This window comes from Cuculus canorus, chromosome Z (assembly GCF_017976375.1).
Source record: "Cuculus canorus isolate bCucCan1 chromosome Z, bCucCan1.pri, whole genome shotgun sequence".
Classification (NCBI taxonomy): Eukaryota; Metazoa; Chordata; class Aves; order Cuculiformes; family Cuculidae; genus Cuculus; species Cuculus canorus.
This window is the reverse complement of record NC_071441.1, coordinates 44,125,718-44,148,241: the sequence shown is the minus strand read 5'-3', so window position 1 is coordinate 44,148,241 and position 22,524 is coordinate 44,125,718. Positions and strand designations below refer to the sequence as shown.

The following is a 22,524-nucleotide window of genomic DNA, read 5'->3' as shown; positions in this document are numbered from 1 at the left end:
GGGCATACTGGGAAGGATTGTTTTTCAAGAAAGCATTTGGCTTCACTTAACCAGGTCAGATGTAGAATAATTTTTCTGCTTTATGCTAGTTGCAGCCAATATTCTCTTGCTTGACTTTACTGCTAGCCAGTTCGCTGGCAGCACAAAGACAGACCAGCTCTGTCCTGCTGAAATGAGGAAGTGCTGGTGTATTAATTCGAACTTCACATATGAAACTTGGTGACTCTTAAAGTCCAAGCAGCAAATAAATCTCAGAGAACCACAGACACATTTTACTACTGGTGGACAGTATTTAGTTTCGCCATTTCCATAAAATACATTTCATCATTTTGTAAAGTACAGTGACTTAGTAATTACATAATGCTTACAGATTTTTTTTTCTGAAACTTTGAGTCAAGGCCTGCACAACTAAACAGAAATTCTATTTTTCACACTGTAAACCCTGTACTGAGTATCATAACTGCTTTCTGTTCTCCAGACCACTACTTTTTTAGCAAATTCTGTGTCTGGTCAACAAATTTATCTTTTCCGGACTTACGTTTTAATGTTATACTCAAGTTTTCTGGCTTCAGTGAGCAGCTTTCATAGAATTTTTTTCCCAACAGGTTACAGAAATCAGGAATTTTCTATGTAATCACATTTGTAATCACAATAATGTTGTCTCTGTTGGTAAGACAAACTGATCATGCTTCTTGCAACTCTTATGACACATTTTTGAGTCCTTGTTATTTTTGCAGCATTTTGCTGTTACTGCTTCCAGCTTTTGAACAGTTTTGGAAGCAGAATGGCCTGCAATACTGAACTACATGCTTCACCAAATCTAACACATATGCTAGACCCTCCTTGCTCTGGCTCATTACTGCTTACATCTATGGATCAAGGATCACATGAGATTTTTCAGATGAAGAGTATTAGATCACTGTACTTGTGGGATGCAACCAGTCCTCTGTGCGTCACTGACTATTGCGTCAATGACTTGTTCTAAGAAAAACATGACTGCATTCATAGATCTGCCTAGATGCATTCCCCTTCTGTGTCCATTCAACCTTGGCAACACAGCCCATTCTAGCCTGGAGATATATTCTTAGCCTTTAGAAGAGGTGATGTTGCTAGTGACAATGCCCATGCAGGATACAAGGTAGTCCTAACCGCAAGTTCTAGGAAAAAGGCAAGCCACTTTGATCAGAATCACAACCAAATTAAGTGTGCACTTACCTTCCTGTGAACCAAACGCACAATTACTATCTATTTAGCACTTCTAGATTTTGAGTTTTAACACCTTCTATCTTTTGAGTTTTAACACCCAAACCATTCTATGATTCAGTGACTCTTGGGAGGGAAACTACTTTAGAATCCAGATGTGGATTTTAAAATAGGATTTATAAATAAGGGGGAGTACCTGCAGACACTACAGTGCTGGTAAGTGTAATCTTTGGTGTATGCCCATTACCTGCGTGGGGCTTTGGTGGTGTGTGACATATCAACACGTCATTTGTAACCCTGCGTCTTCCCCTGGACCCTGCCAACTCACGTCACTGGTATCACACAATCATAGAATAGTTTGGGTTACAGGGGCCTTGAAGACCATATAATTCCAATTTCCCTGCCACTGGCAGGGACACCTCCCATCAGACCAGGCTGGCTAAGGCCCCATCTAACCTGGCCTTGAATACCACCAGGGATGGGGCAGCCACAGCTTCCCTGGGCAACCTGTGCCAGTGCCTCACCACTCCGATAGCAAAGAATTTCCTTCTAATGTCCGATCAGGACAAGTCTTATGAGGAGCAGCTGAGGGAACTGCGGTTGTTTAGCCTGGAGAAAAAGAGGCTGAGGGGAGACATTATTGCAGCCTACAACTACCTGTAAGGAGGTTGTAGAGAGGTGAGTGCTGGTCTCTCCTCCCAAGCGACATGATAGGACAAGAGGGAATGGCCTCAAGCTGCGCCACGGGACATTCAGATTGGACATTAGGCAAAAATTTTTCACTGAAAGGCTTGTTGGGCATCAGAATAGACTGCCTAGGGGCTTGGTTGAGTCATTATCCCTAGAGATGTTTAAAAGATAGGAGATGAAGTGCTTAAGTATATGAATTAGTGGCAGATACGAATGGTTGGACTCGATGAGCTCAGAGGTCTTTTCCAACCTGGTGATTCTATGATGCACATCTTCCCCCTTCCCCATTGAACCCATTATCAGCCAGCAACATTAAGGTTTCAAGACACCAACGCAGGCATTTAAGGAAAAGCACCCTTCACACGTCCATAATCATTCACATATGGTTGTGTCTACAGCACTCCTCCACGCACGTCCCTTCTCCACTCCTCTCAACCATCCCCTCTCTCCCCTCTTTTCCCTTCTCCTCTCTCTCCTCCTCTCCTTTCCCTTCCTTTCTCTACCTCTCTCCTCTCTCGCCTTCCCTTCTCTCCTTTTCTTCCCTTCTCCTCCCCCTCTCCTCCTTTTCCTCCCCATCCTTCTCTGCCCTCCACTCCCTCTCCCCCTCCTTTTCCTCCCCTTCCTTCTCTCCCCTCTCCTCCTTTTTCTCCCTTTCCCTCTTGTCCCCTCCTCTCCTTTTCCTGTCCTCCCCTCCCCTCCCCTCCTTTTCCTTTCTCCCTCTGTGCCCTCCCCTCCCTGCGCTGTCCCCTCCCCTTCCTGGCGCCAGGGCGATGGCGGCCGCGGGCGGCGCGGCGGTGGCGGTCCCGGAGCGGGGCCGCAGCGCGCAGACCTCGCAGCGGCTGCTGGCCTACAGCGACGCGCTGCTCTCCATCATCGCCACCGTCATGGTGAGCGCGGGAGGCGCGTCCCGGGAGCGTTCGCGGCTCGGAGAGGCTTCGGGGCATCGGCAGGAGCCCCGAGCGGGTCCCGGGCTGCACCCAGAGAGCGGGGCCAGCGCTGAGGGACGGGATCCTGCCCTCTGCTCCTCTTGTAAGACCTCAGCTGGGGTGTCGTGTCCAGGTCTGCAGTCTTCAGCATAAGAACGACATGGAGCTGTTGGAGCGGGTCCAGAGGAGGCTACAAGGATGATCAGAGGGTTGGAGCACCTCCCATACGAGGACAGGCTGAGAGAGTTGGGGCTGTTCAGCCTGGAGAAGAGGAGGCTCCGAGGGGACCTTATAGCGACCTTCCAGTACCTGAAGGGGCTATAGGAAAGCTGGGGAGGGGCTGTTCACAAAGGCAGGGAATGATAAGATGAGGGGCAATGGGTATAAACTGGAGAGGGGCAGATTTAGACTAGACATAAGGAGGAATTTCTGCACCATGGGAATGGTGAGGCACTGGCACAGTTTGCCCAGGGAAGCTGTGGCTGCCCCGTCCCTGGAGGTGTTCAAAGCCAGGTCAGATAGGGCCTTGGGCAGCCTGATTTAGTGGGAGGTGTCCCTGCCCATGCCAGGGAAATTGGAATTATGTGACCTTTAATGTCCATTCCAACCCAAACCATTCCATGGTTCTATAATAAGGAAAAAACCGCCACATATTAATAAAGTTTTGTTATTTCAGATTTTGCCTGTGGCTCACACAAAAATACATCCGGATCAGGTATCATGCGTCTTTTGTTGTTGTCGTTGTTTGTCATGTCCTTGCAAGTGCGTGTAACATTCAAATTTGGCACCGCCAGTTCATTTCAAGAGATACCAAAAGTAGTTACTATCACAAAAAGTAAAATATTTTTGATTTAAGCTGAAGTAGAGTTAGGTTTCACCTAAGTAATTGTATTTTTTTGAAAGTTAGGCAGAATATACCTCTCATAACATGATTTCTCTCAGACAGTGTTTTTTTTCTCTAACATTGTTTGTTCTTTGAAGATGATAACGTCTTGTGTGATCTGTGCTGAACAGATGTGTCTTCTTCTATAATCATCTCTGTTTGCAGTGTTTTTCTATCTCATGCAAGGTCAGGCAGAGCTGGCTCCAAAGAGCCAAATTAGCAAGAGATTTGACTGTAGTGAAGTTCGTAACAACATTACAATTAGTCCTTGTAAAGTAATAGAATATGTGTAAGATTTCTGGAAAAATTTATACATATGCACGTAAATGGGAAATATATTCATTAACCACCTTTTGTCTCATTGCACATGATTGATGGAGATCACTGCCTTGTGTTGCCCAGGCCTGATAAAGCATGCTTGCTTTCTAAAACTCCAGAACAAGTCTTAGAGAGTTGAGTTGCTGCCATTTTCAGTATCACAAGTTCCAGACTTTAAAAAAGCCCATACCGTTGAGTAACATTAAAGTCAACAGAAATTTTCCCTAAGGGAAGCAGCTGTTGAGCTTAAGGGTAGAAACTGAAATACTGAACATGTGGGTAATCTGCAGAAGTTGTGATATAAAGCTTGAATGAGCCTTATATTACAGGCCGTAGATTTTATCTAGTTACTTCTGTATGAAAAATTAATTGCCTATCTGACCAAAATACCTTTCCAAAAGCATCTGTTCTTTTTAGTAAGGAATCATCACTTAGAGAAGAAGCCACTTACATAGTGCAAGCTGAAAATTGGTTTTAAAATCACATCAATAATAAGTGTAATCAGAACAAGCGCAAAAGTGGGGAAAGAAGACTACAGAAAATAAATTATGAAAGAAACAGGAATGTTAGGGAGCATAAACATTTGAGAAAGTTTACAGGTTCTTTTTTTCTCTTTTTCTGCTCTTAAAGAGATATATCTAAGCACAGATATTTTGTCTCATTTAGTACAGGAAGCTTAAGTGTGATCATTTGGCAAGATGCACATTGCATTAGTCTGTTTAAGCCATTGTGGCTAAATGCAAAATAGTTAATCCCTTCCCTTCCTCATTGTTTACAATCAGCACATGAAAACTTCCTCTGAAATGCATTATCACAGTAACAGTGCGTAAATGAATCGGGAGGAGAACCAGAGCTTTGGGAAGTGCTTGTACAGATCCAAGAGATGTGTTGGTACATCTTATGCCCCTAACTACTCATTTCAGCATATTTGCAAGTGTCTAATAAACCAGTCACACTGCATGGTGGTAAGAAGATTGTTGGAAGAGAACTGCATTCTTGGCAGGCATTTTCAAAAAAATCTGTTGCATGACTGCATGTCCTTCCTCATTGGCAGATACTGCTAATAATTTTACAATGCAGCATTTGACTTTCTTTTTCTGTCTGTGGATGTCACTTCCTGTTTCAGAAACTAGGTGAAAGTGTTCAGCAACTTCTTCTAGCAAAAATTGCAGTCTACTTGATGACCTTCTTAATAGTCACGGTGGCATGGGCAGCTCATGTAAGGTAGGAAAACAGCATTTAACTCCAAAGTTAAAGAAAAGGCATTGTTTAAAGAGTTAGATGTGTGTCTGATACATTTCTGTCTGGCTGATATATTTCTGAATTGTCTTTTGTTGGGTTATATAAAAAAAATGAATGGTAAAGAAATGCTTCCCTGAGCGGCAAATAACTGTACTCTTGCACCACTGGCACAGTGATACAGATAAAAAACAAGTATTATAGATCTTTTAAATTAGAGTCATTTTACTTCATGTTCTAGATGGAATTAAAATTCTAATTATGCTGCTAACGTATACTTAACTTTGTAACTTGTGTGGTACACAAATAGAGAAACTGGTGTACTATAGCTGGCCTAAAACCTGTCTCTCTGTCCTCAGCAGTGCTTCTCACAAAATCAATTGTAATGTTACAGATGCTGCATTTTATAGGGCCCTGGACACAACTCCCTGCCTGTGGCTTCCTGGTTAAAAGGAAATTGACTTGCAGGCATCATATTGCAGTCAGGGCGGGTTTTGTTTGCATTTTGAAATTTACAAATGTTATAACATTCTTTCCTTAAGTAGATTGAGCACATTCAGTTAGAGGTGTGCAAGCTGTTAATCATTATTTGATGCTGATATTTCACATCAGTGCTGTTATGACATTGCTTTTCTCTGCCTACATAAGTAAATACTGAGGCATAGTCTTTGAATAGCTTAGGGTTTTGTGGAGGGTGATTGGTTTTGATGATTCTAAGTAACCCTTTTGTGGATCAGGAATTTCTTGAACTGTGTGGCAGTTTAGAAGAAAAGCATATTTTCTTTGCTTAATAGTAACTATGCTGAATCTTCAGGAGAAATAATTTTTAAGCCTTAAAATTCTGAAACTCTTCTGGCTCTAACAGCATGAACTTGCTGTTGTTCTCCCAAGTAAAACTCAGAGAAAATTGGAATTGTAGCTTTTCACAATGACATGTGAGACAAAGAACAATGTGAGACCTTAGATGGACGCTGAACATCTGGATCTGCTCTGGAAGATCCCTGCAGTGCTGTCAAATAGACTTGTTAGTGTTCTTGTGTAAGCAGTGAACAGTGTGTGCTGGTGAAAGTCTGCCTTTGTTAATGCTACAGAAGCACTTGCTTGAGCAATGAGCGCAGACTGTCCTCCTGCAGTTACTTCTGGGCCTTGCCTGTGTTTAAGCAAATAGGTGACTTATTGTCAGGTAGTGATGGTTGTCCTGTGGCTCCCAAGCCTTGTGCAGCTCACTAACAGTTTGCTGGCTATCCTGTCCCAGGTGCCAGGTGTCAGAAGATAGAGCTGTTCTGGGAAAAGAACTGCTGTGGGAGAAAGCAAACCAGTGGCCTGCTCTGTGACATTTCATCCTATAGTGAAATAGCAAGTCCTTCAGAGAATCATCATCAGCTCCTCCTCCCGAATCACCCGCGTATCTTCCATTTTCCAAGGAATGATATCCATTTGTAGCTTATGGCCTTGTTAGGTTTTTGGTATGTGATTCAGTGGGTCAAGACTGACATGTAGATCAATTCTTTGCAGATGAATTGGCTCTTAACAACAGTGAAATTTACTTCAAAGTAAATATATAATTTCAGGGGTAGATGAAGGATAGAGTAGGGAAAAAAAAAGCCAGTTTGCTACATCACATGTCACTTGTCCTGTTAATCAAAATTAGGTTCTTGATAACTGCTCCACTATTGAACTTGACTATTCATATCTTGCTTCTCAAATTTTTGTAATAAATTACTTCCATGTAAGAGTTAATGAATTTTGGTAGTACCTAGACGACTTGTATAAATTCTGGGGCAAAGGAAGTCAGATTCCACTGTAATAGAATAAATCTACAATTTGTATAGTGTTGTAAAACATATTTTGTGACCTGGCTTGTTCATGGTATCTTACCTTAACTTGACAGGTTGTTTCAGGTGATAGAGTTTATAGATGATGTCCTCGCTCTTCTAAATCTGGTGAGTCTTGTCAGACATGCTGGACTAGGAAGTACAAATCACTTTTTCTTAGCTCTGTATATACAGATCCTAAAGTTTCTAATTTAAATAGCATAATTCTTGCCAAATTTCCAAGTTGGGAAGATACAAAGAACTTAAATTTCTCCATTCCACAGTGCCTATTGATAATTAACTTGCTTTTATCTTGGATGTGTTTTACTGTAAGCCAGAAAAGAATCTCTGCCACAGGTTACTCTGAAGTTCATCTGAGGAAACTGAAGAGGCAGATACAGCACAACTTTTGATTCTATTAATCTATGTCCAGCTGAAGTATCTGTCCTCCAGGCTTAAGAAAATGAAATGCTATGTCTCTTGTGGCAAAAAATCTTAGTGATAGGTCTGAATTACATTTTCTGTCATTTCTCTGTTTAAGTTGCTCAGAAATTAATTCTGAGGCTTATTTGAAACAGAGGGTTATATACTCTTTTAAAAACTACCACTGAGAGATCAATCTCCGAATCACTGTTTTGAGAGTTACACTTGGCTAAACCTTATCTCTTAAAAATTCTTCATTTATCTGAGTCTTTTTTTTAATGAGCGACCTTGTATATCTTGGTTACTGATAGCTGCAATGGGATACTGCAGTGGTGAATGTATTCTTATTTTGAGCTAGAGCTTTGTGTTTTACTGTGTTGTTTAAAATTCTGTTCTCTTACTGTGTGCAACCACACAGTTAGTTTATTTTTGTTAATAAAAATACTGAGTTTAAACTCCAAAAGATAACATTACTGGAAATTAAGTTAGAGGACTAGCTTAAGGGGCGTAATTGTTATCTAATGTAGCTTTCAAAGCGATGCATTTCTTTGTGTTTGAGGTGTTGGGTTTTTTTTTTTTCATTTGGCTTTTTTATATATGAAGTATTTGTGATGAGAGAGGAATGTCTTTTACAAATCAGAATCATCTCTTTAGGAGGTCTGGTACTTTTGGCATTGCTACTTTAGAAATAAATCTATTAAAAACCATAAGAAAGCTTTTACCTGTGGTGTTGGTAACAAAACTGTAGTGCTTTCTAAAATATGCCTGTACAGTTTAGATAGCAAACATGGAAGGTGTGCACCTAAGTAGCCATTTGTTGCAGTCAAAGTTCAGCAACTTCAGAAATGTGGAGTCTTTTGTGACACAGTGCAAACATTTAGTCTGTTTGTGTTGCATTGTCTTGACACGTTTTTAGTGAGGAAATTGCTTGCTTTCTATTTTACCTAGTGTTTCAATGTGCTTTTTTTGGTTTTAGGCTTGTATGATGATCATAACTTTCTTGCCTTACACAGTAAGTACTTTTCTAAAATTTGACATATATTTAAATTACAATTTTTTTTCTGTATTTATTTGGGAAGACTTCACCAAAGTATTCAAAAACCTAGGAAAATGTTATTATTCTATAAACGCTGAATCCATTGTAATGTTAAAGTTAAGTCTTACTTTTTTAAAAATTATGAGGACAGGCTTTAAATTTCAATTACTATAAATTATAGACCTGGCAGAAAAATCAGTATTCTTGAAGAAAAATGGTAATCATAGAAAGTCATAGTTTCCTATGATAAATTTTTAAAAAGCACCTGTCTCAAAAAGTGTCAGAGTTGCCTGCTGAAAATTTTGCAATTTTGTAAGGAAACTAAAGCTGTATTTCAAGCTCCTCTTTAGGTGAAACATTTTCCTTTTGTTACCTAGACTGGAGATTTGGGTATCACTTTTGACTTAATTCAGCAAGGTTGATTCTGGCAGCTAATCATTCATATTTTAAATCTGCAAATTTGATGTTCTGCACAATTTCTGGTCAGATAGCCTTTAGACCTAGCAAGAATATTTGCAGCTGAACACAGTATTAGCAAAACAGAACAGCTGCTTAAAATACATCTTGACTATTATTGTATGTGTAGAACAGATTTGTATGACAGGCACCTGTTTCACTGTGGCTATTTCTGTGTTATATACTAGTCTGCAAAGAATAAGACTGTGGTCAGTAATGTGATCTTTATCAGCAAGAGCACATGCTTTTTACTTTGCCTTGAAGCTGAAGTAAGTTTTAGAAAATTGACAGTGGTACCTCAATACTACTCCCTGCTGGGTTTTTTTTTAACTTGTAATGTAGCTGCAGAAATGAATACAACAGGGAGCCATGGAGGTAGAGAAGTTAAAAGAATCAAAAAAGTATCCTAATATCAAGAATTTTCGGAGCTACAAACATCTTGTCCACCAAAACCACTGTTAATCCTTATGCTCAGCTACCAGCCAATCTATACTTATTATGGAGACATAGTGTCAGAGAGGTTATGGCTTTGTGATATTGACATGAGTGCAAAGCCACGTCTCTAGACTCATTTGGTTGGGGTGCCTGCATATATTTGTAGGTTGTAATTGCATTTAGTGGGATGATATTGAAGTATTATTCAGGTTTTGTAATTTCCTTATTAAATGAAGAGTGTTATTCCTACATTGCTTCTTAATTAAATATTTGATTAGTTGCATTTTTTCTAGTTTTCCTTAATGGCCTCCTTTCCAGACGTACCTTTTGGCATTTTTCTGTTCAGTGTCTGTGCTGTTGTCATTGGCCTTATACAGGTATTGGAGCTATGCTTTTATATTCTCACTTTTAAATAGATTTTGTTGAACGTTTCGTTGTAGAACGAAAATTACATTTTTAACTATGGATATAAGTTGCTAAATGTCTTTTTTGTACATATAGCATTCTTACTCAAAGTTGTGCCTGTTGTGATAGCATAGTGTCTGTATGCATGATGAAAATTTGCATTGCCACTTCCCTGTGAAGCTGATTTTATGCAACTAAGTGTGCTGATCTTCACGTCCACAGAATAGTAATTCTTTTCCCACTCTTTAAATAAAAATGCCTTTGGGGAATAGCAATTGACTTTTGCTGCTGAGGCTTTTACTGAACAGTTTTGACTAAGTAAAACTGGGTTTCAAGCCTCAGTCTGATGGCAGTGGTTTTCTCCTGGTGCAGGGCCTTGTCACTTCCTTGTTGTGGAGATCTTCATTCCTTTTCATAGAAGATTCCTGGTCATGACAAGCTCTGCAGAGGAGACTTAAAATCCTGACATGCAGCATATTGTAAAATCTGAGAGTTTCTAAGACCAATGCACCATGCAGGTGTCAGGAATAAGTTTGAAAGTGTGTTCATTTATAGTTTTGCCAGCTTATATTTGAAACGCTGTGTATACTTGCGTGTTAATAACTTCAGTAATGCTTTTCTCCCAGGCTGTGATAGTAGCGTATGGATTCTATCACCCACACTTGCTGAATCAACGGATACAGGTGTCTGAAAATCAGAATTTTTATAAACGCCATATCTTAAAGATTATCCTAAGAGGACCAATTTTATGCTTTCTAGCAGCAATATTTTCTTTTTTCTTTATTCCTTTGGTAAGTTCTGCCAGTTAACTGCAACCTTTGATGCAGCAGTTTATATTAGTTGTATTTAGGACCGTGTATTAAAATAATGATGTCCACATTAAATATGTAGACTTTAAGTTGCTAATTCTGTGGTGTAGTAATCATGGCTGCTATTTTTGCATTGGAGGTGTTCAGTCCACAGTTACTAATTCGTAATTTGATCCATGGGCTTGGATAGTTTTGGAAGAAAATTCTGCTACTTACTCTGCTCTTCTAAACTGTAACTTAGCATCTTGCTTATCATAGGTAGGTGAGATAAATAAACATGACATTGCACAAACTGAAGGCAAGTGAATTGCTGCAGTAACTCAGGAAATAGAGCAAACAGAATGAGCAGACCAACCTGCATCTCAAAACAAATGTGTTTGGCTAAAGCCTACTATTATGCAGCCTTTTTCTTTGCTATTGTTGTTAAATGGCAGTGAGTTGTTCCTACTTATTAATAGCTTTTATCTTTCTCAGAACACCCACTTGTAACGGAAAGCTAGTTTTTGGGTAGATCCTGAGTTTCTTTTCCTCAGTCTTGTTCTTAAGGAAAACATGAATTTTGAGAAAGATTCCATGGGAATTAGCAGTGTTTAAATAATCCCCAGATTTGAGAGGACACAGGTTGTTGTTGATAAAGGGGAAAGTTATGAGTCCAAACATGAAAAGGCCTAATTTTAACTGAAAATTTGTTTTCCTCTTAAATCCTTGCTTCCCTTTTTTCACTCACTTTGTTCACTAGTGTTTTTTCTTTATATGAATAACAACAAAATTAGTCTCCAAGTTCTTCTCTGCTTAGACCTGTGCAGAGCCTGTGAACCACTTATGACCCACTGAGGTGTCTTTTGGACACAAGCAGAATCAGAGTATCTCAGGTTGGGAGGGACTCATAAGGATCACATACAATAGTTCTCCAACTTCCAAGGAAGTCACTACTGCATTTTTGTTAGCAGAATTACTTCCCTTCTTATTTTAGCTTGCTTCATTACTGGTACTGGAATAGCCACGAAGAAGCAATGTTATATTGCACGGGCAATATTCAGGAGGTGCATGTGCATTTCAGGTGAACCTTTTCCCAAGATTTTTTTTTCTCTATGTGATTATGCTTAAAGATTGAGAGTAATAGTTCATGTTTATGGTTGGACTCGATCCAGTGGGTCTTTTGAACCTAGTAATTCTATGATTCATGTTAAACTTGGAATGTAATCTATGTTTTTAAAACTAGATTTAAACTGTGTTCCTTTTCCTCTTTATAGTCTTATGTACTTCTTGGGCTCGTAATCGTTTTTCCGCACCTCACTCGATTCATTACATGGTGTAAAACCAAGATTGTTGGTAAGTAACAATATTCTTAGGGTTTTGTTCACATATGTTATTAAGTTGTCAATATGTTATCCCAATGGCCTGGAATGAAGTAATTTTAGTTCTGCTTCCATTTTCGTTCTTGAAACACAGTGATTTGGGGATTTATTGCTGTGCTTCCAAGTGGTTTGTTTCTCTTACTCTTTGGTTTCCCTTAATTTGTGACTTGATTTGTGTAAGGCAAAAACCATTCAAAGATAATTTCTGAGTGCACAACCTCTCTGTTTTGTTGTGAGTATGGACGTGCATGCACACACACACATACAGGAATGATGGCTGCAGGCCATCTATCCCTTTCCTGTCTAAAAAGGGAGCCCAGGTTTGAAATATAGGAAGGAAGCTCTATGCCTGTATCACTTTCTTCCCAGCATTTCTGTACGGTCCCACATTGTCAAACTGGTAAGCAGAGCACTTACAAATCAAACTTTGTTCAAGATAATTAACTGTTTAGGGTCTTAAATCTCATTAATGTAACTGACCACAAAAACACTTAACAGATCATGTCTTTGGAATCAGCACTCCCACGGTGAGTCAGAATAACAATTTTTTGGTTGTGCTGCTGCTGTTCAGCCTGGTACAAGTCCACCTGTGTACACTGCAAATGGAGACAGACTTTTGACTCCTCCGTGTCAGTCATAGACATGGGGCAGAAATGCTCTGAGAGGGTTAAAGCCATACTTTCAGAGCCAGAGAATAAACACAATTATTGCCTGTGCCCACTGTGACAGGGCACTGTAGTTTGCACTCAGGTCATGTCTATGTAGCTCTCACCCTGTTAGACAGCTGACATAAATTACTGCTTTATTAACGGAGTTGTGATCACACTTGATTTTCATTCAGTTCCTCTCCTTATTTCCTCTGGAAGTGGTAAACCTTTTCTTCATCCAGTCTTTACTCCTGAACCGGTGGAGTTTGGCTAGCTAGTCTGGGCAGTTCAGACTCCAGTCTTTAGAGGTGTGTTTGTTATTTCCTGTAAAAGCTCCAGAACCCAACCTTTTGACCAAAAACTGGATGTATTTCAAAACAAGCCATTTGATGTCTGAGTGCAGGCCATGTGCTCCAGGAATTTTTTCTCCCATGTAATATAAGTTCTCAGCACTGTCTTATAGGATCTATAACTTCCTGCAGCACAGCATCTGATTGGTTTAGCTCAGATGTTTTGTTCAGTTACAGCTTTGAGTCATTATTCACTTAATGGAAATGGTTTGCCATATGGTTTAAAGAAACAGAGCTTTTTTTGTCCCTGAAGCACTTGTCCTGAAAGCAATAATAACTTCAGGGAGAGGCACAGAGTGAGTGACCTGTGTGGATGAACAGTACCCTTCTATCTACAGAAAGATTTTGGCAGGTGGGGAGAAAGAGAAAGGGAGGTCACAGTAAGTTGTTTAACTACCTTGCTTTCGTTAGTACACATCTGTACACATCTAGTACACTACGCATCTTTTGTTCCCAGGTCACAGTGATGAAGAGGAGGAGCACCATAGCTTAGAAACTTTCACCTTTTACCTTAGTGAGCCTCTAAGTAAGGAACGGGTAGAAGCATTCAGTGATGGAGTCTATGCTATTGTAGCAACTCTGCTCATTTTGGATATATGGTAAGGCTTTGTGTTGTCTTTTACTTTGTGTTCTTAAATATATTAACTTTTGTCTATCTGTAGTATTTGAGGAAATGAAATTGAGCAAACGTTATCTTTGACTTTTAAAACCTACACTGAATGATTAAGAATGATTTTCTGGAAAGATACAGAACACAAAAGATACTTCTCACGCCCACATTTCAGCAGTAGTGACCATCAGTCTATGATGGGATGTTGGGATGGGGAGTCTTGGAGAAGAAAGCTTTCTTTTTTTGCTTAGTCATGTTTTCAGATAAAAGGTTTTTATCAACAGAAGCTGCTTAGTCACTGTGGCAATGTTATCACTAACCTAATTTTCTTTCAGATTTCCTTTCAGGTCTGATTTATTTGCAGAGCTGTTATTGGAAATGCTGTTTTTAAGTTACAAATTAGAGAAGTACAAAGCAGATGCTTGTTGTTTCCTACTTGCTCAGAATAAAGCAGTTCAGTGTTGCTTCAGGTGTGTTTTTATAACAGTAATATGCAAAATAAAGTAAGCTTTCTCTCCACAGTGAAGACAACGTCCCTGATCCCAGAGAAGTTGAGGAGAAGTTCCATGGCAGCCTTCTTGAAGCTTTAAGTGAATATGGGCCAAACTACCTTGCCTACTTTGGCTCATTTGTAACAATTGGTCTCCTGTGGTTTGTCCATCACTCACTTTTCCTTTATGTAACAAAAGCTACACGATTAATGGGATTGCTTAACATACTTTCATTGGCTTTCATTGGTGGGCTTCCACTAGCTTACCAGCTGACCAGTGAATTTGCAGAGAGGTCTCACAATGAAATAGAAGCCATTCAGGTCAGTTGTGTTATCACTTTCTTTGCCAGTATATTTCAGTTTGCGATATGGACTACAGCCCTCCTCTATGAAAGGGAGACTTTGCATCCTTTTGCTAGATACGGTGGAAAGGAGCATGCCTTTATGTTTGCCAAGCTGGCTCTCTATCCATGCGTAAGCCTTGGAGCCTTCTTTCTAACATGCTTGTTAAGTGAATTTAGTACAGCAATTTTCCATCTTATGCAGATTATAATCCCATTTGCCTTTCTTGCCTTGCGCATTCTTGTTAGAATTTCTTTAACTATCATAAAGTATGGTGTGTCTCTCTCCAGGCGGAAGGTCGTATTGTTAGAAGAAGAGGAGGCATGTTTGTCTCCTACTGAAACGTTGTCTTAAATTTCCGTGCAGTGCATGTGAAGTTATAACGTTAACTTCAGTTCCTCTGATTCACATTATCTTCATGTGTGGATTATATTGATCTAAACCAAAGCCTATGTTGGCCATAACTAGGGCATATTTAAGTTTTAGCTGGTCGTGCTTGATACCCTTCCTCCAAAACCTATAACTGAAAAAATTGAGTAAATAGGGGATACAAAGAAAAGCATGTCCTCCTTCCTTTAGAGTTATCCTTTTGGAAAAAATACTGCTTTACAGGTTGCTGCAGTGATGATTGATTAAGAAGTGCACAGACACCCAGCAAAATGCCCTTTTTTTCTGACATACAGCAGTTGTTATGGCAACCAAACACAGGAAGAGAAGCAGCTGGTTGTGCTGCTTTAAGAGAGGGAGTGAGGCTTGGAAGACATGGAGACCTCTGGGTTTCTGGATAGGGCATCATGGTTTGTGCATACAGGTTGCTGGTCTCCTCTTCCCCCTTTTTTAGTCACAAATTTAAAAAGTCACAAACTTGTGATAGCATTTTGAAAACTACTTGTGTATGAGTGGCTCCAAGCGTGAGCTTAGATGAGAGTTGCAGTTGTGACCCTTACACAGTCTTCCGGGCTACCTGAACACAGTTCTTCAGGCATATCTGGCCTTTTAAAAAAGGATGTATTTAACAAATGAGAAGTCATGGGTCTATCTGTCCAAGGTTTTAAGTAGTTTAATATTTCCCAGGCATTCAAAGAGCTGTGGACTAAAGGTAAATTTATTTTTAGTTCTGAAGCAGCTCAGCTGCTCATCTGAAATGAAAGGTTTGGCTTTCTCATGCTTTTCTTGTCTGTTTTCATGCCTGTTGAAAGGAACATCCTTATGTCATTCTGAAGGTGTGATTTCATATTCAGAGTATGAGACTCCCATAAAACATATGAGAGTTCTCCATCAGGTGAGGGAGTTGAGTTTTTCCCTAAGTAGAGGCTAACTAAGGAATCTCACAAATTTCTGAGTCAGCAAGACAGCAGAAGAAACTTAACGCTGTAGAATTTCCAGTCTATGGCATGTTGAATTTTTTTTTAACACTTGTGTGCAGTTTGATAAGCTTTGTGCTTATTAAACATTACCCTGCAGCAGGCTGTACAGGAGGAGTGAGCAGTCATCTAGCCTTCACGTTTCTTTTTGGCAGAGCCATTAGTTTAGATCTTAAACTATCTTAGTGCCTGATTAATGCTATATTGAAAGGCATTTGAGGGATTTTCTTGTTGTTGGAAAAAAATATTAAAATACTGTGGCAAAGTATGCCTAACATAATTGCTAGTGAAGACAAATTCAGATACCTTGTTTCAGTTGAGATCAGTTTCAGAAGCACTTGTGCTTTTGGTTTGAAGCACCTTGGTACCAATATGTAATTGTTAATATTATTTGCCTCTTGTGAGAGAGTATGTTCAGATATTCAAGGGGATTTATACCTGGTTGAGGTTAAATGACTTGCAGTAGGATTCTGCACTTGTTGGGGATTGCAGGATTTTTCTGATATTTAATAAAAGCACTTTTGTTTCTCTATGGTTCCATTTATATTGTGCAGCAGGCACATAATATGCATATGTGTATTTGTAATAAATTTCAACCTGTGAAAAGACAAAGCTTCTAGCCCTTTATTTCTGCTCTGCGGGTAGAAATTAAATCTGATGTCTACAATTACAATTATGCTGGACATTCTTTTTTTCCTTCAGAAGCAGCACAGTCCCTTCCAACCTCAACCATTCTGTCATTTTGTGTGAAATGCTGAAAAATTTTTAATGTGATGTAAAGAAATGTCGATCCAAATTCTTTTGTTACATTGTGAAAATGAGACCTGAAACTGAATCTGACCAATGAGTTTCATTTGAGTGTTTACAGAGATGCTTTGCAGAGCAGTGAATTGCAACGTAAAAGAACTTGGTTTTGGGTTTTTTTTAGCTTGTAGTCAAGATAACCATAATCCAGCCCAAATTTAATAATATCTCAGAACCTAAACATGAGAGAAAACTTGACCTAAGGTTTTGTTTGAGTGGCCTGTCTGCCTTAGAGTAAAAAAAAAGGGTTCTTTTTCTTTTCCATTTACAAGGAATTTCCTATATTTCAGTTTGTGCTCAATGCTTTTCATCCTGGGCACCACTGAGAAGAGTCTGACTCAGTCTTTTCTTCTGCCCTTCAAATATTCATAAATATTGATAAGATCCCCCCGATCCTTTCTGTGTGTCGTACATAGTCCCAGCACTATCAGTCTCTACTTGCATGGGAGATGCACCAGTCCTTTCATCATCTCCATCACCCTTTGGTAGATTTACCTTAGAATGTGTCTCTCCTGTGTCTATTATAATCAGTTCCCGGAATTTATTTACGTAAGTTCCTTCCTTTTGGTGGATACAATTTGCTCTTAAGACTCCTTGGGTACCTCTTCAAGGCTGCATCTGGTCCTAGCTGGTTCTTCTTTCCCTTAGCATTGCGCTAGTCCTTGTTATCTGGCTTCATAGATACAGTCACGTTCTTTCCCATTCTAACTGCAGCCTTATTGAAAGTCCTCACATAAGCATAAGTATTCACGCACAGGCGAGCTAGAAGTTATTATTCAAGCTAATGCTATATTTTAGTTCTAAAATCACAAAAACTATACAGGATAGTCAAATAAATAATAGGTTACTAACTTATAACAAATAACCACTTCTTTCACTGGCCTTGAACACCTTCAGGGATGGGGCAGCCACAGCTTCCCTGGGCAAACTGTGCCAGTGCCTCACCACTCTCATAGGGAAGAAATTCCTTCTTATAGCTAGTTTAAATCTGCCCCTCTCCAGTTTATACCCATTGCCCCTCGTGCTATCACTCTGCGCCTTTGTGAACAGCCCCTCCCCAGCTTTCCTGGAGCCCCTTCAGGTACTGGAAGGTCACTATAAGGTCTCCTCGGAGCCTCTTCTTCTCCAGGCTGAACAAGCCCAACTTTCTCAGCCTGTCCTCGTGTGGGAGGTGCTCCAGCCCTCTGATCATCCTTGTAGCCTCCTCTGGACCCGTTCCAACAGCTCAATGTCCCTCTTACGCTGAGCGTTCCAGAACTGGACACAATACTCCACGCGAGGTCTCACAAGAGAGGAATACAGGGGCAGACGCTCCCCCCCCCCCAGCGCTGACCCCACCACTCTGGATGCGCGCCCCACCCCGCGCGCCTCAAGCTCAGCCCCGCCCCTCCCCGCACACCGCCGCTGCCGTGCGTCACTTCCGGCCGCCGCGCGCCCGCCGCAAGGATGGTGCCGCCGGTGCAGGTCTCGCCCCTCATCAAGGTGAGCGCGGCAGCGGCTCCGCGCGGGCCTCGCGCTGACCTCGGCGTTGGGGGGGCGGGGAGGGCGGTGCGGGCCGTGGGGGCCGCGGGGCGCCGGGGGCGGTGGCGGTGGCAGCGGCGGGAGCGCAGTAAACGAAGGGTGCGCCCTTGTCTGTGCTCCGCAGTTCACGCGGTATTCGGCGCTGCTCGTGGGGATGATCTACGGCAAGAAGCGATATGGTGAGTGCGCGACACCCCGCGCGGGCCGCAAGGGCACCTTCAGGCGGCACCGCCCGCTCCGCCCCGCCCCCGCCCCGGGGGCTGCACTGGCACTGCCGCCCCGCCCCGACACCACGGAAATCTGCCCCGTAGCGCCTTCCCGGCGCTGCTGCTCCACACAGCACCCCCCGGGATCTGCCCCGCCCCGCTCCCCCGGCACTGCCGCTCCGCACCGGCATCCCCCGGGATCTGCTGCCCCGCACCGACCCCCCCCCGGGATCTGCTGCCCTGCACGGACCTCCGTGAGCAGCCCCTCACCGATTCCCCCTGGGATCTGCCCCGCACCGGACCCCCCGACCCTGCTGCCTCGCACCGAACCACGCCCTGGGATCTGCCCCCTTCCCTCCCCCCACCTCACCCCTGCTGCCCCGCACAATTCCCCGCGAGCTGCCCCAGACCGGCTGAGCTGCCACACACAGACCCACTCGCATGGGCTTGAAGTCACGTATTGTTGTGTGGTTTTTGTGAGCTGGTGGGTGCAGAGCTTTCTGCCTGGTTATGGAAATAGTGTTTCAAAGCAATCCTGTTACTGACAGACTACCTAAAGCCTATTGCTGAAGAAGAGAGAAGAATAGAAGCTGAAGAGAAGAAGAAACGTGAAGAACTTGAGCGGATTGCAAAAGAACTTGCAGAAGGTAGTTTCTCAATTTAATTTATGCATCCTATGCCAGAGTGCACCTACTGGTGGAATACGCGTATAAGGTGCACACACAGGCTTGCCAATGGAGTACTGTTTTACTACAGTGTTTCTTGGAGAAAATCAGACATGGAGCCAGAGGGCTGCAGACCCATGTGCATCCACAGAGCAGTGGGTAGGGTTATGTGAAGGGTAAATAGTGCTGCTGTTCAGGATGTTTTCCATGATGTAATCATCAGTAGAGGGAAAGTTAGAAAGGCTTTTGCAACTGAACGGGACTTGCTAAAGGCTGCCTGAATTTGTGCTGAGAAAACAAACTGCTAAAAGCTGTTGATTATTCCATAATGAATAACTGTACCTATATCTCAACAGTGCTTAGATGTCCTTTATTCAGCTGGATGCAGCAAACTTATGATCACTTTCCTCCATGCAATACAGAAATCTCACAAATTTGCTGATCAAAACTGGAAGTTGTAGACAACTGCCTGTGATTGCACCTCAAAATTTTAGCTGGTATCACTAGCATAGGGTCAGAGGTCGTCTTCATTTGTTGTATCTGTTACGTTAAAAAAATATACTGAAGGTGTTCAGCTGGGTTTAAAGCTGCTGCTTTTTTCTCATTGCCTTCCACCCTACAGCATGCCTGCTGCAGCATACTGTCTCTTATCCTGGTGATTATTTCTTGGGTCCCCTGTGCATTTCTAACGGAGGGTTTCCCTCCATCTCTTACAGAGCAGTGTGCTTTCTGGCTTGAATTCACCTCAGTGAAGTTTTTTAGGTGGGCCTACAGTTATGAAAAACTTGAAAAACTAGGCTAATAATCCCAGCTATTCTTAGTGCAGCTACACACGTAGTAACTCTTCCTCTGGTAAACAGTGACACTTGCATTGTCCTAAATAAGACTCATATTGAACAAAACCCTGTAAAATTAAATAAGCTGCTTGTGTGTGAAATCAAATATGTAAGCTGGTGAACTGTGTTACTTATGAGATGTAAAGCTATTTTGCACAGCTGTTTTACCATCTTTATTTGTCTCCATTGGTCCTGGGCTAAATAAATGGGTCTTTTAAATGGTTTCTAGTTTAGCAGGAACTTTTTTAATTTCGGAGATAAACGCTATACTATGGTGTTGCTACTGCTGTACGTGCTCTTGTGTGTCAGATGAGAAGGCAGTGGGAGTAGCAGATGCAGCATCTCGTCACGTCTCCCCATGTGTGGGAAGAGTTTCCTCTCACCAGCTGCCTGTCTCGGGCATTGCATTGTTGCATTAATGGAATTCTGTTGTTACTTCTTCAGAATATTTAATCTGTTTAAGTGTTACACACGACAGGTCTGCTTTCCCAGCAGTGTTTTTGATGTGGTTTTCCAGTTAGAAAAGCAATTTTTGAAACGTCATTCAGTACAGTGCTGCTGTTGGAAATTGTTCTTTTAAGATGGATAACTGTCCATGCCAGGATTGATAGCTTTTTCTGGAATAATTTGAATCGTCAGTATCAAAAACTCATTTACTGATGAGTAAGCCAAAAAATCCCTTTACCGCAAAGCAGTGAAATACACTTCTGTTGAATAAGCAGAAGTGGGAATCAGAAACTGGCTAGAAAGAAATGGCATACTTAAAAGTAGCCTTGAATCCCACTAATGCTTTCCATGTTTTAGTACTGCATTGGAGTGACTAGTAGTCCTAACTGTGTTTTTTTTCTTCTCTTCTAGCGAGTGAAGAGTCCATATTGAAATGAACAAAAGATTGGATCTTAATTTCACACATGGAAATACATGGCTAGGCTCTGAGCTGTTCAGTCATTGGTGATCTCTGCATGCTATTCTATCAATAAAGTATTTGGAACACTTCAGCTAGTATTTTTTGATTGAATTGCTCAGAACAGCAGCAGAAGTGCTGACCTTCGCTAGCTGGGAGAAGGCAGAATTTTTCCCAGATTCTTTAGAGGTGGCTGAAGACAGGACCACGGTCTCCACTCTCCCTGCCAGTTTTTTTCTCCCTCTCTGCAGGAACTGCCACCCTTACAGCTCTGCCAGTTGAAGAGACTTCATGCATGCTTCTGCATCTCTGTCAGTGCCAGGTCAGCCACTTCCACTTACAACCTACCTGCAGCTAGGTTCCAAAAGAACAGCTGAAGTGCACCCACATGCTCTTTTTTCGGTAGGAGAGCAAAGGGGTCCTCTCTTGGTCAGATTGTCCTACCCCTTCCATCTGGGATGATGATCCAACCACAGCATTAAAAATCCCTTGGCAGCTCTGTGCCCAGGCAAGCCCCTCATCCTGCACAGGAGGGAGAATTTAGTCTTAGCCCCTGAGCTCCTCTCTGAGAAAACGCCCCCCCGCTCTAATATTAATATCCCTACCTCCCCACCTGTGCCTTCAAAACCAAGAATGGAAGGGTCTGTGTGTGTTACCTCCTTCAGTAAGATACTTAAAAGACAGGCCACCTCTCATCTGCCCCTGGACTTGAGAGCTGCATCAAGCCACAGGTGAAAATACTTCCCTGGACTATAGGCAGATATGCCTGAAGCAGAGCTGAACACAGCACTCAACTCGTCGGTCAGGAGACCTCTCCTGAATTGTGTTGCAATGACATCACTTTTCTTCCAAGGCTGGGAAAATGCTGGAAAATCTGTTCCTTGGTGCTTGCCCTCTCCATGCCAAATTAGCTTGGGTGGCCTGTTCCCAGTTGCCAAGGGGGAGCACTGAAGGTAGGAGCCATGCCAGGTTTCACCTGAATCTAAGTGACTAATACCTTCAGTGGAAAGGAACCACAGCGAGGGGCAGAAGGGAAGAGCAGGGTGCCCTGAGCTCAGGGCTATACGTGCTCTTGTGTGTCAGATGAGAAGGCAGTGGGAGTAGCAGATGCAGCATCTCATCACGTCTCCCCATGTGTGGGAAGAGTTTCCTCTCACCAGCTGCCTGTCTCGGGCATTGCATTGTTGCATTAATGCTTTCCCTGGATGAGCCAGCCCAGGAGGCCAGGGGTTAGGGCCTTTCCCAGGGTACTATGGATGAATGACAGGTGCTACCTTGCAGGATATTGTTGGATAATCTCAGACTGCAGCTCTATGTTGTCTCACCAGTCCTTTCATCCCACCCTGCACCTTCTCTCAGCTTCGTCAGTGCTTGCACTTCAATGACTGCTTGCATGTGGCCTGAAAGGATCACTTCTGCTGCCTGTCACGTCTTTCCCTTCAAAATAGTTACCAATGACTCTCCAACAGTGATGCAACTTCTGTGCAGAAGATAGGCAAGAACTTTGCAGCCCCAGGGATTAAGCTGCAGGGAAAAATGCTTTATCTACAGACTGTATCCTATCAGAAACAGGTATAGTACAAGGGGAAAATAAAAGGAAGATTAAAAGTCTCAGCTTGCTGTTTTTCTTATTGCTCTCAAATTGCTCCATGTGGCTTCCCATGGTGACATGAGAATCGACGGCAGAGCAGTTAGGATAAGCAACCACTGACCTACAGAAATGACCTACTGAGCTCTGTGCTCTGCCTGGAGTGTCACAAGCATACATTGGAGCTGGAAGGGCGCGCGGG

At 42.1% G+C, this 22,524-nt stretch overlaps 2 protein-coding genes across 2 annotated transcripts; both read left to right on the top strand.

Annotated features, from left to right (window-relative positions):
• The first annotated feature begins 2,643 nt into the window (after positions 1 to 2,643).
• On the top strand, positions 2,644 to 16,423 carry TMEM175 (transmembrane protein 175). Its single transcript, XM_054054711.1, has 10 exons — positions 2,644 to 2,780; positions 3,496 to 3,534; positions 5,147 to 5,244; positions 7,151 to 7,202; positions 8,473 to 8,508; positions 9,717 to 9,800; positions 10,455 to 10,619; positions 11,891 to 11,969; positions 13,450 to 13,591; positions 14,125 to 16,423. The coding sequence occupies exons 1-10, from the start codon at positions 2,664 to 2,666 to the stop codon at positions 14,786 to 14,788; spliced, it is 1,476 nt and encodes a 491-aa protein (XP_053910686.1). The 5' UTR covers positions 2,644 to 2,663; the 3' UTR covers positions 14,789 to 16,423.
• A 1,556-nt stretch (positions 16,424 to 17,979) lies between these two features.
• Positions 17,980 to 20,828, top strand: ATP5ME (ATP synthase membrane subunit e). The gene is made up of 4 exons (XM_054054418.1): positions 17,980 to 18,084; positions 18,248 to 18,302; positions 18,878 to 18,976; positions 20,689 to 20,828. The coding sequence occupies exons 1-4, from the start codon at positions 18,049 to 18,051 to the stop codon at positions 20,712 to 20,714; spliced, it is 216 nt and encodes a 71-aa protein (XP_053910393.1). The 5' UTR covers positions 17,980 to 18,048; the 3' UTR covers positions 20,715 to 20,828.
• The last annotated feature ends 1,696 nt before the right edge of the window (positions 20,829 to 22,524 follow it).

What these genes read in the sequence shown, in the direction of transcription:
- TMEM175 (XM_054054711.1), top strand. Translation starts at nt 2,664, where the DNA reads ATGGCGGCCGCGGGCGGCGCGGCGGTGGCGGTCCCGGAGCGGGGCCGC. An exon ending in CCATCATCGCCACCGTCATG is followed by an intron (nt 2,781 to 3,495) that starts GTGAGCGCGGGA and finishes TTGTTATTTCAG; the next exon opens with ATTTTGCCTGTGGCTCACAC. An exon ending in TAACTTTCTTGCCTTACACA is followed by an intron (nt 8,509 to 9,716) that starts GTAAGTACTTTT and finishes CATTTTTTCTAG; the next exon opens with TTTTCCTTAATGGCCTCCTT.
- ATP5ME (XM_054054418.1), top strand. Translation starts at nt 18,049, where the DNA reads ATGGTGCCGCCGGTGCAGGTCTCGCCCCTCATCAAG. An exon ending in CTACGGCAAGAAGCGATATG is followed by an intron (nt 18,303 to 18,877) that starts GTGAGTGCGCGA and finishes TGTTACTGACAG; the next exon opens with ACTACCTAAAGCCTATTGCT. An exon ending in TGCAAAAGAACTTGCAGAAG is followed by an intron (nt 18,977 to 20,688) that starts GTAGTTTCTCAA and finishes CTTCTCTTCTAG; the next exon opens with CGAGTGAAGAGTCCATATTG.